The 16208-nt window shown below is 34.8% G+C and overlaps 1 protein-coding gene and 1 long non-coding RNA gene across 2 annotated transcripts; both read right to left on the bottom strand.

The window, feature by feature from the left end:
- Nucleotides 1-102: 102 nt before the first annotated feature.
- On the bottom strand, nt 103-8466 carry LOC140054390 (serine/threonine-protein kinase greatwall-like). Its single transcript, XM_072099367.1, has 9 exons — nt 7919-8466; nt 7058-7146; nt 6663-6772; nt 5272-6474; nt 5014-5161; nt 4316-4429; nt 1136-1240; nt 569-679; nt 103-323 (listed from the first exon to the last, which is right to left on the bottom strand). The coding sequence occupies exons 1-9, from the start codon at nt 8089-8091 to the stop codon at nt 277-279; spliced, it is 2100 nt and encodes a 699-aa protein (XP_071955468.1). The 5' UTR covers nt 8092-8466; the 3' UTR covers nt 103-276.
- Nucleotides 8467-8783: 317 nt separating this feature from the next.
- Nucleotides 8784-13115, bottom strand: LOC140054834 (uncharacterized). Its single transcript, XR_011846578.1, has 3 exons — nt 13027-13115; nt 9663-9718; nt 8784-8854 (listed from the first exon to the last, which is right to left on the bottom strand). It is a non-coding gene; the product is annotated as an uncharacterized lncRNA (long non-coding RNA).
- Between the last annotated feature and the right edge of the window lie 3093 nt (nt 13116-16208).

Here is a 16208-nt window from a genome sequence, read left to right as displayed (position 1 = left end):
AGGCTAAAAATGTTAATGGTTTTCTTATATAATTTTTAACTATATTTGTGCGTACTGTATACATATTTTTAGTACCGTGTGATAATTTTTTAGCACATTGCAAATGGTTCAAATAACATTGTTGTTTTCATTAACATAACATTGTTGTTTTTTTGTGTTTGTAGTTTTTATGTTTATTTTTTTTATATGATAAAACCTTCATGTATGTATTGCGTAACACCAAGTCATCAAGATTCAATATCTATGACCCTTTTCTGGTACTGGTGGTCGCTCCGTTTACATGCTAAATGAAGACATCAGCAGATGTTGCATGTTGTTACGAGCTAAAAAAAAATTTACATAAAATATGTTCTTCAAAACGCAGTGTTATATTGTGTAAATTTTTGTAATTTTAGAGTCATAATGGAAACTTCGGCAATACAGATCTTAAGAAATTTAGCCAAGGAAGGGGGTGGGTTAGGGTTAAACAATAAGTTTTTTGGGGAAAAGTCTATTGATTTTATCTATACCATAAATACAATTACATACTTGAATGAAGAAAAAAAAAAAGAAAAAAAAAGAAGATTACCATCAAAATAAGTGGTATCCGTTTCATCGTCGGGATTCGGAATAAAAGATGGCGACAAATCTTGAACACAATTCCATTCAATGTTAGAAAAAAAAGCATGTTGCCGTAAATCTACAAGAACATAAATACAAAATAATTATAAACTTCAGTAATAAAAAAAATTGATCGGTTTTAATGTTGAGCCAAATGAATATTCAGCTATTGAGTCTAAACGTCTTGTTTAGTTATGAGCGTGCACAGAATGACTTTATGACTCAATAGATGCGTAGTCTAGTAGTGCATGGTGAAAACAAAAGACTGCTATTAAGACCTATTTTTGAAACAATCCAATGAATGGTGCTGGACTTGATTAGTTTTAACTACCTTTTAGCTCTTCCTATGATCAGTTATATGTTTTTGTTTATTTTAAGATGAGAAGTAAACCCGAGCCCAAAATAATTCATGACAACATCTGAGTATAATCTTGACCTCCTTTTGTGAGCTTGTGACCCATATCAAAGCAACTGAACATACAGTACATACCAAATGACCTTTTTTTGTGACCTATGAAAATAATATTGAACATACCAGATGCTTTGACTCTGTTTGACGGGTCCATTGTTAACAGTTTACTAATTACATCGATGGCTTCTTCTGATAGGCATTCATCATCCTCCTCTGGCCAGGGAATGTCTGCACAAATAATAATATGAACAATTTTCTAATTAATTTACTTTATTCAGACTAGATGGTACGCTCGCTTCGCTCGCGTACCATCTAGGTCGTGCCCACAGATGGTTCTCGAATACACAGTAATTTCAGGGTAAAAAATCTGGCGATTTCAAATGCACGTACCGCAGGACTATAATACATTGTCGTTTACAGAAACGAATAAGTAGACACAATGATTTATGTAGTCAACCAAAATTAGCACCCTGGGAATTACTTCCGAAAGAGAAACTTACCACAAAATGAGTCCAAATTGTTTATTCATTTAAAGAAACCCAATTATGGTTGAGGGATGGGAAAGAGGATAGGTACAAAGAGGAACCATTTTTAAATATATTCTTTATCCACGTCAGTAACGAAATATTGTTTTCATTTTTTATAGGCCTATAAATAATATACCACTATTAACGGTGACTAAATATAGTAAAACATTTGCGATTTAATACTTTGTTAAAACTGTTACTGTCATAGTCGATTGAAATAGTAAAGTACATGTAACGATACACCACTACGACATTTTTTTTGTAATTATTAATTAATACAAACATTGAGAAGCAACTGTCAGTAATAAAGTTTATTTGTATATTACGTGTTTATATATCTAACAGTAGAGCCTACCCATAATCACAGTAATAAAGTTTATTTGTATATATTTTTTTACATCTAACAGTATTCACAGTAAGAAATGTTTGTATTATATTTTTTTTACATCTATTCACAGTAACAAATGTTCGATTCAAATGACGACCAAAAATGGTTAATAGGTATTTGCAGTACTGTATTGTACGAAAGCCCATTAATGCCATTTGAAGTATATGTTTTTCGAACGTAATCCGTTCTAACGAATTAGTAATTCGTTTGAACGGATTAATAATCTGTTCAAACGAATTAGTAATCCGTTCAAACGAATTGCAACATATACAACAAGTGCCATTTAAAGTATATGTTGTAATTCGTTTAAACGGATTACTAATCCGTTCAAACGAATTACTAATCCGTTTAAACGGATTACTAATTTGTTCAAACGAATTACTAATTCGTTCAAACGAATTACTAATTTGTTTAAACGAATTAATAATTCGTTCTAACGAATTAGTAATCCGTTTGAACAAATTATTAATTTGTTTAAACAAATTAATAATTTGTTTAAACGGATTACTAATTCGTTCAAACGAATTACTAATTTGTTCAAACAGATTAATAATCCGTTTAAACAAATTAAACAAATTATTAATTTGTTTAAACAAATTATTAATTCGTTTAAACGGATTACTAATTCGTTTGAATGAATTAGTAATTCGTTTGAACGGATTACTAATCCGTTTAAACAAATTAGTAATTCGTTTGAACGAATTGGTAATCCGTTTAAACAAATTAGTAATTCGTTTGAACGGATTAGTAATCCGTTTGAACAAATTAGTAATCCATTTAAACAAATTAGTAATTAACAGATTATTAATCCGTTCAAACGAATTATTAATCTGTTCAAACGAATTACTAATTCGTTATAACGGATTACGTTCGAAAAACATATACTTAAAATGGCATTAATGGGCTTTCGTAGTATTGTCAAAGTATTGCAAGTTTATTCTCCAAGGGCTCATAAATTTACCTACTTGTGTTAAACCAAACTGGCAGACTGAGAGATTGGAATGTTCCATTCAACGCAAATCAATACATTTGTAAAAACGTAAATTAAATCTATCAAAATAGTATTTTTTAAAGAAAATCGGCCTGTCTTCAACATTATGATGCTGTACTCGAGCAGTTCAACCGGTTTTCAGCTATTAAAAACAATTATCGTAGGAGGAGATAGGAAAATGCGAAGCGTCCTCGTATTATTGTGTGCGGGTATTTTTCAAGTTGGACATCCATTAGACAGTGTATACCACGATCGGAAAACACCCCTATTTGGGGCAAATCGTTGAACCTAAATTCGTTTTAATCGTCAATAACTAATTATCTAACTCAATTTAATTAGTAAACAGGGTTACATCAGGCGGTTAAAATCAGTACCGAAAGTACGAACCAACTTTATATACCATCGAGTAAAAATTCTAGAAGTAAGGCGCGATTTACCGAATTTTGCCCTTACGTAAATTTATATATAGATACAGTTACTATCATTGATATTATTTTACTGTATCTGTCTACACTACCAAACTTAATTTGACAACAAAAGTTTGATGTGCCCAAATATGGTAGGGATGTGCCCAAATATGGTAGTGATATAACATCATCATGTCCATATAAGGGCACATCACATTTTTTTGTCACATAGAGTTTGATAGTGTACACAGAGCTTAAGTTTCTTTTTTGCTCTTCCCTCCTTTTAGACGCCCCTATTCAGGAGACTTCCATCCAGTGAAGAAATATATTTTTTAACACTACATTCAATCCTTAACGAGGACACCTATATTAAGGGACACTTTGTTGGGTCAAAGGCCAAATTACACAAGCGGTAACGGTAAGCGGAACACCTCATAGTTGTCCCACGTAGAACCTTTATCTATCCCCTTGAAGCTGTTAATTCACATAAATATCTTGGTAAACTTCTCACGTGATTTAACATGGTCTGCTCACGTTAATGATGTATCGATGAAATCTATGAGAATGCCTGGGTTTATCAAACGGTTTGTAGGTTTCAATGACACCGAAATTTTACTACGACTTTTTAATGCACTATGTCGACCTGAATATTGAATATGGTGCTCCTGTTTGGGATCCACATCAAAAACAACATAATATAGCTATTAACAAGTCATTAAAACGGTTTCTAAATTGTGTGTTGAAGGCGATTTTTGTATGTTACCTGGAAATTGAATAAAATAAAAAAATAAAAAAATCCTGAGCAAAAACTGCCGGTCTGGTCCATGTTGTGTGTAAATAGTCATAAGGAATAACATAGATTATATATTTTTATTACCATTACCAATCATCTATGGAATAAATTGGCTTTAATAGCGGTTTTGCTGTATGCAAAATGTAAATTTCCATACCTCATTACATTTTTTGAATTTGTGTGTATTAAGTACTTACCTCTATTAAGGATGTTCTTAAAAATGAGCTGGGGTGTTTGGTCATTGAACGGTGGAACGCCTGTGAGGAACTCAAAGAGGCACACACCAAGGGCCCACCAATCTACCTCCGCACCTGAGAAAAATGTTAGCAAAGTATATTAACTTTAGTTAAATTTAGTAACTTTGTATTTTCAGAATAGCAATTGGCTAAGTAATTTGCTATTTTGTAGTGTTTTGAGGGATGGGAGCAGAAATAGAGGAAGACAAAGAGTGAGATGGCGAGATGAAATAGACAAGTATTGGGGTACAGTGCAGTGGCAGGGAGCAGCTAGAGATCGTTCACTATGGCAGAAACATGCTGAGGCTTTCGTCCAGCAGTGGACTGATAACGGCTGATGATGAGTATTTTGAGAATAGCAATGCAATTGTTTGGTGTATGTAAGTGTAGTAATGTGTGACAAGAGGCGGGGCTTCAAAATGGCACATCTGATTGGAGAAACACGTCAAAATGATTTTACTTCAGTTACTGCAGTAATTACATTTTGATAAACTATTTAACTTTTTCATGCAAATTTTTATTTAGCAATCTTTTGCAATAACTACTTCATTATAAACTTTTACATTAAAACAAACTAAAACCATATGAAAGTTACTGAAGTAACTGCAGTAGAAATGTAGTTACTGCAGTAGACTAATTTAAACATGATCCCGACTAACCATGGTTTTGCCGATTTAGAATCTCGGGAGCAAGATAATCTGGCGTTCCAAGAATACGTTTTTCGACACTGACACCTTTTCTGCAACTTTTGGGTGTCCTGTAGGGAGTTTTTGGAGTCCATGATGAGGTTTTTGGAATTGATGGTGTCTGAAAAACAATTAGATATTTCTGAAAAGAGTTCTTGAATTCCGATAAAAAACAGAACGAAATTTGTTAATCTCTTGTCTCATCATTGAAAATGCTGGACATCACTTTACCTTATATGGTGTTTTTGAGAGCCGGTTCTGTGCAGGTGTTTTAAAAGCATAACTTGAGTCCATAGAAGATTCAATCGTCATGTTTGATTTGGACTGCCATTCACATGAATCAATCTTTAATGGTGACTGTACTCCGCCATCTCTTTGTTGGCACCTGGCACCCTTTTTTGATGGCAAAGACGGAGTGGATTCCAACTGTGGCAGTCTACTCTGTTTATCCAGACTAGATTCTGGACTGTCGTCAAAAGAGTGAAACAGGTTCATGGAGATGTCGCTGCTTGCTCTTGATATTTCGTGCACTCGTACATTCCTACAGAAACCGACAGTCACTGGATTTGGACTTAGAACTCCGGAAACGTCACTTAAACAATATAAAGTACCGTCTTTCCTAAGTACATCATCTGTGAGTTCTGAACATGAAGACACTTGTTTGACATCCACCTTCGATGTCTCCCCTCTGTCAACCTCAGAACAGCCATTCTTTTCACTGCATGCCTCTTGAAACGAGTTGCCATCCATGTCACTAAGGTCTGATGTATTAGCTGGTGAGGTTTCCTCAAATTCAAAACTTGAATTGAATGCTTCGCAATTGTCACTATCCAGTCGCCGGATCTTCGGGAGTTTCTGTAACCGGAAACGTGGACATACAGGTGTACCGTGAATGTTAACGACATTAAGGATCTGCGTTAATCCAGAGCTCTTTGACGGTTCGATGGATTCTATTCCGTCAACAGAAGAAGAATCTGAATTGGCTGGAATTCGTTTTCTTTTGATACCATGTGTTCCTGACAGAGGAGTCGACTGAATCTGCCGACTGATCTTCAGGTAATCGTTAGTAATTTCGGGTGAGATGCCTCTAGCCGATTTGGCAGGTATTTCCAAATTAGCTAGATCACTTTGGCTATTAGTCCTTTCTATTGCAAGACTATTTGTCCTTTCTACTGTAGGGCTATTTGTCCTTTCTACTGTAGGACTATTTGTCTTTTCTACTGCAGGGCTATTTGTCGTTTCTACAGCAAGCCTATTTGTCCCTTCTACTGACAGTGATGGTACTGTTTTATTGTTTATATTTCGGACACCTGATTTCATACTGCTAGTTAACGGAGTGCATGTCAACTGGTGACCACCGGTGGATGCTTTAGCAACTGCTGGTGTTTCAGAATTGTCTTTCTTGTTCGTTACATCTGATAAGATTGGCGATTGCTGTAAAAAAGAAAAATAAGGAATAAACAGCGAAAAAAGACACATTAAATAAATAATTGAATTAAATTTTAAATTAGTTTCCCCCCAGTAGGCTATTAGGGACACCTTCATGACTCCCACAACTGTCATCTTGGGTAGGATTTAGTGTTAAAAGATATATTTCTGCTGTACTTAACCTCTTTACTTACAAATGCTAAATTAGTTGTCAGTGACATAATTTGACCTGGGGTCCTATAAAAATGAGTTGGTGGCTTAGTGTTCATGGCACCAGGTGTTTGGAGGTCAGATGCTGAAAGGTCTGTGAAGAAGACAAAGTATTAGGATAACAGATACAAAACATCTGGAAGGTCTGTGAAGAAGAAAAACTAATATGATAACAGAAGGCTGAGTATTGTAGTGAAATGTTTTTCGGCTGGATTGAATGTTCCTTGTCTAGCCGTCAAAATAGCGCATTTCTTACTACAACTTTTTTAGAGACATTTTTAAAATCACCAGATGGAAAAAAAGTATGGCATACTATTATTAGTTATTAAATGCTGTCTTCTTTGCATACAAATTTTATAACACAATTACATTGACTTACTTCTTTGGAGGTTTATAGTGGATAAACCAAAATCGGTGAGTTTTATGTGACCAGTTGCGCTTATTAACATGTTATCCGGTTTTATGTCTCTGAAAAACAAATTATAAAGTTGTAACCTGGTGGGACCAAACCCTATTTAGTCACACACAGGCTATTCACCCCTTACTCTCCCCGATGCCTACTTAACTTGGAACACTACATTCCTGAGGTGGGTCTTCCAAGGAAAGTTAATCAGTATGTGGTACCATTTAATTAGACATCCATCCTGTCCCCTTAATATGTTTTGTAGTTAAGTTAGTTAGTTTGGGTATTGATTCTTGAGACTATAACATCATGGAATCACTACATTTTCACATTGTTTTATAATCTTAAGCCTTGTCTACACTATCAAACTTTATGTGACAAAAAAATGTGACGTGCCCATATATGGACATGATGATGTCATATCACTACCATATTTAAGCATATCACTACTATATTTGGGCACATCACACTTTTTTGTCAAACTAGTTTGATAGGGTAGACAGAGCATTACTGAATAAATATTATATTTTGTACATTGAATAAATTTGTGCCATCATTATTGGGTTGGTCCTCGACAAGACTACCGTTACAAAAGCTATGTCTACACTATCAAACTAGTTTGACAAAAAAGTGTGATGTGTCCAAATATGGTAGTGATTTGCCTAAATATGGTAGTGATTTTACATCATCATGTCCATATATGGGCACATCACATTTTTTTGTCACATAAAGTTTGACAGTGTAGACATAGCTTAATAAATTATTATTATTAATATTAGTCAATGCTAATTCAGGAAAAAAAGTTCTAATAGAACAAAGCTAGATTGAAATAAATACCTATGAATGATTCCTCTTTTATGTAGATACTCTAGTGCCAGACAAACCTCGGCAGTGTACATGACTGCCATTTCTTCATCAAAGTAGCCGCACATGTGGATCAAAGACTTGACATCGCCCCCAATCATGTATTCCATCACCTTCAAAAGAGCACACGTATCCCGATATTTCATTTAAATTTTAAATTAGGACCTCTTATCTGTAATTGGATACATTTAATTGAACACCAGTGACCGCATTCACCAATAATCACACTTAAGCTTAAAGGGAAACGACTTAAACCTCTCCTATACCACATTTTATTCAATTAAGGGCGTGTGGCGCAATGTGTTCAAATCCAATACTCGCGCTTTGCTTGTATCCTTAGGCAAGATACTTTACTTACGTTTGCCTCTCTCCACCAAGGTGTATAAATGGGAACCCGGTTAGATCAAGACACAACTTTGCGATGATGATTACTCGCTGCATTATGGGAGTATGTTTCCATGTGTTTGACTGGGGTAATAATGTTCAGCGCTTAGAGGTTTTACAACGTTAGGCGCTATATAAATCCAGGATATTATTATTATTAAGGGAAATCCCGCCTTATGTTGACACGGAACTCAACTGACATAAGCGCTCGCACACTGGTTCCTTTCAGTTCTGTTACATTGTTCAACATAAGCACTCTTATCGCAACTATTCTTTCATTTGAGTTGACAAGGTAGCCCAGCTTTAGGTTATTAATGAACAACATGAATACTAACCAGGTAGATGTTTTTGTCTGTCTGTATGGAGTAGTAGATGTGGACAACGAATGGGCTTTTAGATAACGCCATGGCGTCTCTCTCAGCTTTTGCTTGCCCTACCATATTTTTTAGGATCATCTCTTGTTTATGCATCACTTTGATTGCGTACAATTGGTCTTTATCTTTGTGTTTGCCTAAAAACACTTTGCTGTTGCAATAAGAACAAAAATTATTTAAAATACTATATTAAACTAAAGTTTATTTATTTATTTCTTTATTTCGTTATTTATACTTAACTGGGGAGTCTGTTCAATACGCGTTTTTCACAAAATGGAAGACATCTTCGATCAATGACAAAGCCATGCTGTGCATGGAAAACTATACTGTTCTCACAGAATAGTGTCCAGAAAGTAATTTAAAGCTCAAATAGAAGTATGTTTTATCGATTTAATTACAAATTAATTCGGTAGCCAATAATATCAATTTACAGAGAACATTTTCGCCAGTGTAGCGTAGCAAAAAGCTATACAAAACAACCTCATTGCTACACATTTTGAAAATTGTGTAGCAAAAAATACAATACAAAACTATGTTTCTCGACTTAAAAATCAGTTTTATTAGCAATATTGCTAAACAAAATTTTTAAATGAAAATTTTCCCTGATTTATTATCATTATTATGCACTTGTCAATTGTATGACCCACTATACGACCCCCGGGAGAGGTGCATCATGGGTGCGTCATTTACAAATAATTACTGACACAGGGGTGCGTCAAAAAACCTAGATGGTACGTCACATCAATGAACAAGGTGTGTCAATGTCCGTCACTTTACCACCCACCATATCATAAACAACATGGTCACAGTGCGTCAAAATGGGTGCGTCATGGTCACCTAAAGGTAAGTCACCTTTTTGACGCACAGGTGCGTCATGGTATTCAAAAGTATGACGCACATCGGACAAATGACGCACCTCTCCCGGGGGTCGTACAATTGACAAGTGCATTATATCTTACCCGAATGCTCCTTTGCTTATTGGCTTAAGGATTGTGAAATCCTCAATTATGGGAGCCTGTGAAACAAAAGAAACATGGTTATTAAAGTTATTATTACAGCCCTAGTACTAAGGTAGGCCTAGTAGAGGGAATAATATAGTAAGAGTATAATAATAGTATATGATAGAAATAAATGTCATAATAAAATTAATAAAAAAAGGAATTTAATATAATAATTATTAATAAAAGATTTAAAATTATTTGAAGAACCACAAAAATACTTTATTTATGCCTGAAATTAGTAGGCTTAGGCCTATATAGGCTAGGCTAGGCCTAAATTTTGCATCTAGGCCTATTATTAAATTAAAGTTCGATTTTCGAATTAAATATTTTTATAAAGCTGGTTACCTAGAGGTAGACTACTAACTACAGACAGAGTACAGTATTTAATATTATTAGGTCTACGGTTTGTTCCGGCCAAGCATCGCATTAACCGCATAAAATGGCCTAAAACTAAACCCGACGATTCCAGTTCCCATTAAATTAGGGACCTGTCACACCAAAATCAGTCCGGGCCAAAATCGGTCCGGCGGACCAGTTTTGGCTGCCAAAATCAGTCCGGGGGACCATTTATGGCTGCCAAAACCTGTCCGGCCGGAACAATTTTGGCCGCCAAAACTGGTCCGGCCTGGATAAAATCGGTCCGGGCAGTAGGACTGTTTTTGGCCGCCAAATATGGTCCGGTCTTACAAATATATGGTGCGCAAAATGAGTCATAATGTATATATCAATATCATTAAAAAAAGGCCAGGATTAGTCATTATATTAATAATAATAATAAATGAAAACTTATATAGCGCCGGTATCCTCCACCCATGTGGCGCTCATGGCGCTTTGTGCATTAACAACGTGCAAGGACATCAGCGAATAGCGACGTCTTTAGGTTGGTCTTGAAACTGTTTAGACTAGTTGAGCATTTAACTGTTGCTGGTAAGCTGTTCCATACACTTGCGGCCGCAACGTAAAAAGATCTCTGACCCCACTGATTTTTCGCTCTACGCTCTTGAAGAAGGTTTTGTGACAATGATCGTAGGCCTCTGCGGGATGATTCGTAACGATCCACAAGGTCAGATAAATAAGCAGGAGCACTGTCATTTAGGATCTTGAATACAAACAACGCAAGTTTGTACTTAATACGTTGTTGAACAGGCAACCAATGCAAATCCATCAGGACAGGAGTTATGTGAGCGTTTGATTTTGTATAAGTTACAATTCTAGCTGCCATATTTTGCAAGCGCTGCAAACGTTGTATTTGAGATTTTGGTATGCCAAACAACAAGGCATTACCAATGTCAATTTTAGAAGTGACAAATGAGTGTACAATCAATTCAGCTGTTTTCTCGTTAAGATTACCGCGAATACGACCAAGGTTCCTAATCGATATGCATGCTGCTTTGGATACAGTTGTTATTTGTGCTTCCATAGTGAGATTACTATCCAGCATGATTCCCAGATTCCGGACCACCGATGAGGGAGCGATGTTAGAGTTTCCGATTCTGATATGTGTGATGTTGATTTTGGAGATGTTACATTTAGACCCGACGATAATAAACTCTGTCTTTCCATCATTCAACTTTAGGTAATTTGTTGTCATCCAATTGCGAACATCTTCTATACAGGCTTCCATCTTACTGATTGCTGCAGCAACATCCCTTTGCACTGGATTTACTGACACATAAATCTGTGTATCATCTGCATAGAAATGGAAATGTAGACTGTGTTTGCGAATAATGTCACCAAGGGGAAGCTTATAAATGGAAAACTGGCCAGGCCCAATTACTGACCCCTGTGGTACACCATATTCCAGGCAAGCTTCATCTGAGAATGCATCATTGATACAGACTAGCTTCCTGTAAGATATGACTGGAACCAGTTAAGAGCAACACCATTTATGCCAATGCGATTTCTCAGACGGGTTATCAGTCTTTGGTGATCAACTGTATCAAACGCTGCTGACAAACACTACGGGGTTTTATTTGTTATTTTAATATTATAAATTAAGCCTGTTTTTTTTATTATCATTATTAGTAGTAACTCATCAACAATTAGTACTAATTGTTAGGCTTTTTGTATACAATATAATATGTATCTCTACCTGTTTTTAATCCATTTTGTTCTTTTTTAACATCTTCGTTTCCCCATGATGTTAAAAACAATTTAATTTATTAATTATTTATGATTAATCAATCAATATATCAATTCAATACAATTATTATAAAACAATTATCCAATATTAATTAGGCTGAGGAATGAAAAAGGCCTCAATCATAAATAAAATCTAGCTGGCAATATCAGCGTCTCATACCCGTTCATGTGAGTGTGTGGCAGGCCGAAATATGAGTGAACACCTAAGTCATGTTTTTAGATAAAATACATTTATTTATAGTATTTATCCGACAAGATAACTTACTAATATATATCTGCTTTTGGCCACAATTTTAGAGCCAAAACTGGTCCGGCCGGACCGATTTTGGCCCCGGACCATATTTATCGTGACAGACCCAGCCTCTAGCCTAGCTAGTTCTCTAGCTAGGCCTAGCGGGATCCAGTCAAGTCGCCCCATCGCAAAGTCGCCCCATACAAAGTCGCCCAATACAAAGTCGCCCCATCGCAAAGTCGCCCCAAAACAAAGTCGCCCCGGCACAGTCGCCCCATCGCAAAGTCCCCCCATTACAAAGTCGCCCCATCGCAAATTCGCTCCATCGCAAAGTCGCCGCAACGCAAAGTCGCCCCATCGCAAAGTCGCCCACGGTTTTAATCATATCGGTTGCGTTTGACATTGATCGCGTTGTTACTTTGGTCGCGCTAAATGTCGTATACATTATAATGTTTATCCTATTATATACATAATTTGTGTTTTAATTTTTATTTTACAGGTTTTAATGGAGTGATGTGCTTTTTAAAAATCATTAAAAAAATAGTCCCTTGTTTGAAAGTTCCAAAAAGATTATCCCTGATTTATAGTTTCGAAAATGTTAATTTAATATGATTTTAAAATTAGTTACCAGAGCCACAATTACGAATCTTTCTTCAACCTACGCGTGGATACCAGCTCATAGGTATGAGCCGCGATAGGGCGTTTTGTGATGGGGCGACTTTGCGATGGGGCGACTTTGCGTTGGGGCGACTTTGCGTTGGGGCGACTTTGCGATGGGGCGACTGTGTCGGGGCGACTTTGTTTTGGGGCGACTTTGTATGGGGCGACTTTGCGATGGGGCGACTTGACTAGCATCCGGCCTAGCTAGGCTAGGCCTAGCGCCTAACCTATGTTTTCTACTAAAAGAACATTCAAATATCGCTATTAAATCGTGTTAATGTCAAATACCTTCATTTTAACTGCAGAAATACAGCAATTTACAATCTCAATCCGTATTCTTAGCTATTAATTGAAAATTAGAAATGAGTCATTTCAAAATCCATTTCAAAGTAGCCGCGATATTCACTTTGTTTTGGTTTTGTAATTTAAAAAAATGATATGGTGCGCAATTAGTGCATTACACACGTTGAATTAAACGATTATATGGTACGCAAATAGTGCATTGCATACGTTTGATTACAAAATTATATGGTACGCAAATAGTGCATTTCATTCTTTGATATCGCGCATTATGCGATATTGTTAATTCGTACCCGATGCCATACAACGTTTTAAAAATGTTATAAATCACCTCGTTGCAGGAACACTGATGTTGACTTTTAAATGTAGCCTATAGATTAGTAGAACACCTTTTCGCGCCGCGGCTCTAGCCAGCTATGTCCCAGGAGGACACATTCATTAATAAGCTGTTTCATAGCGGTAGCTTTAGTATCTAAGGCTGACAGTTTTGTGAATTTGGAAACTCGACTATAATTTATAGGTAGCTGCTGGACCCAAAAAACGTCTGGGAGAAGAGAGTCTATATGAAAGCCTTTGCTGATAATACAGTATTATTGAGATGTAGACAGAAATCTGTAAAATCTTGTTCAATAAATAATAACTTCGTTTTTGCTGTCAACCAGGCCGGTATTATAATAAGTCACTGTCAAATAATCATTCGATAATGGTCAAAACTTTATTTTGGCTCTGTCAACATAAAGGGAGGTATTTACAATGACTTTCTTTTGACTGTCAATCTAGGCCAATGTTATAATAATACGCCGTCAGATATTAAATCATTGAAACAGTCCTGGTAAATTTTTTTTTTTTGGTTATCAGATGCCGTGGGGGGTCCAATCAATTATCGTCAGAAGGTGAACAATCAGTCTAGGTAGCAGCAGCAGATTATTAGGAACGCCTGCTCCATTAATTAATCCAGAAAAAGGTTTGTACATTATCTATTTGTTTATTAGCCTTCTCCTAACACAATTATATTTTCTTTAAAAAAAGGTTTATAAGTGGTTTCAACATTTATGATAGTAATGTCACAGTTCTGTGTCTGGACGCAAGTTCATAGACCTACTAGTTATATTATTCATATTAACTGATACTTACTCTTCATTTACCGTAAAGTTCAGTTTTAATGAAATATATAATATAAATTGGCTTCGTAACAATTAATTAGTGTTGAAAAGGTTAGTTTTTTGGTGATAGGTGAAAATGACATGTAACTTCGTAATCAATTTATTTTTTTTGTATAAAGGCCCAATTACACTATGACGATAACGACGGACGATAAATATATAGCATGCATTTTTTTACATAAACCAAAAGAAATTAGAAAGGTTTTCGTTCTAGACCTATAGTATAGGATAATCATTTATGCTGTCTTTGATAAAAATAATGTTTTTCAAATTCCAATCAAATGACGTCATGATAAATAAAAACAATAAAATCGCTGTATTGTCACGATATTATTGGTCTTACTAATCATGACGTCATTTGATTGGACGTGTGAAAATATAATTTTCATCAAAGGAATTGCTTATATTTCTTTTGGTTTATGTATTAAAAATGCACATTTGTCTATTTATTGTCAATCGTTATCGTCCTAGTGTATGGGCCTTATGCTGTAAATGTTCAATTAATTGATCATTCCGATTTTATTAGTTGGACTCTTGCACAGTTGCTGTCTAATCGTTGTTGTGTAATATCATTTCGAACCATATTAAAATCATAAAGAGATTCATATTCCTTAACATGTGGCTGTGCATGGAAGTCCGGTCTACAAAAACTCGGGCCCGGGATCATTGTTATTGGGCCTGAAAGTGTTGGTGAATTCATAATTATACTTAATATTATATTTATATATATATATATATATATATATATATATATATATATATATATATATATATATATATATATATATATATATATATATATATATATATATATATATATATATATATATATATATATATATATATATATAATTATATTATTATACAATTGAAAGCAAAACCCGTTGAATCTCAAATCATTAGACTAGAAATTTGGCTTATCAATCAAATAAATACTTTCGTTCAAAATGAAACTCCAACCTCTCTAATAATCAAAAGATTGAACTCGAAAACGGACCGTTTTTTTGAATTGGGTATGTTGAAACATTTCAATATTCATTTAAAAAAGTACATTAATTATGGTATTGATCAGTGGCTATAGGCGTAAAAACCCTCGGTCAATATCATGTAAAATGCACTGTGGAAGGGTCATATTAAGACTGCAAAATTGGGCTTATCAACAAATAAATACTTCCGTTCAAAATGTAGCCTAAAATCAAGGCTGAAAAATTGGGCTTATCAACAACAAAATATTTTATTATTAGACGCGATAACATCAAGGATAATCAGTATAATTATTAATATAGCCACAGTTACTAGTTTTATTCTACATGCTAAAGTAAATAAAAATCCACTAGAAAACAAACAAGTCTGAATGTTATGCTTATTAGCCATGGTATGTTTGTTACTGTAGGCCTATGATTGTTTGCAATGTCCACATATTATTTCCGTGGGCATATCCATAGTGTATCACTCACAAAAAAGATGTGTGAGGTCCTTTCTTTAGATTTTGAAGAATGATTTGTGTTACAGGTTGACACATGAGTCAAATGCTCAAGATATCGGCTAACTATGGCGCGCCAAGCTGTCATTTATTCAAGCAATAGAGATATCTTAGTTTTTAATAGAGATATCTTAGTTTTAAATAGAGATATCTTAGTTTTAAATAGAGATATCTCTATTAATAGAGATATCTCTATTAACAGAGATATCTCTATTTAAAACTAAGATATCTCTATTAAAAACTAAGATATCTCTATTAAAAACTAAGATATCTTAGTTTTAAATAGAGATATCTCTATTAACAGAGATATCTCTATTTAAAACTAAGATATCTCTATTAAAAACTAAGATATCTCTATTAAAAACTAAGATATCTTAGTTTTAAATAGAGATATCTCTATTAATAAGGATATCTCTATTAATAGAGATATCTCTATTAAAAACTAAGATATCTTAGTTTTAAATAGAGATATCTTAGTTTTTAATAGAGATATCTTAGTTAATAGAGATATCTCTATTAATAGA

This window comes from Antedon mediterranea, chromosome 7, assembly GCF_964355755.1.
Source record: "Antedon mediterranea chromosome 7, ecAntMedi1.1, whole genome shotgun sequence".
Lineage (NCBI taxonomy): Eukaryota > Metazoa > Echinodermata > Crinoidea > Comatulida > Antedonidae > Antedon > Antedon mediterranea.
Note: the sequence above shows the minus strand (reverse complement) of the source record. Positions and strands in the feature narration are given on the sequence as shown.

Bases quoted from the DNA above. Each gene is read 5' to 3' on its own strand.
- LOC140054390 (XM_072099367.1), bottom strand. From the start codon at position 8,091: ATGAAATATCGGGATACGTGTGCTCTTTTGAAGGTGATGGAATACATG. The intron at 7,147-7,918 runs GTATTTATTTCA...TTTGTTTTTCAG, and splicing joins AAAAGAGGAATCATTCATAG to AGACATAAAACCGGATAACA. The intron at 6,475-6,662 runs GTAAGTAAAGAG...TCTTTTTTACAG, and splicing joins TGACAACTAATTTAGCATTT to CAATCGCCAATCTTATCAGA.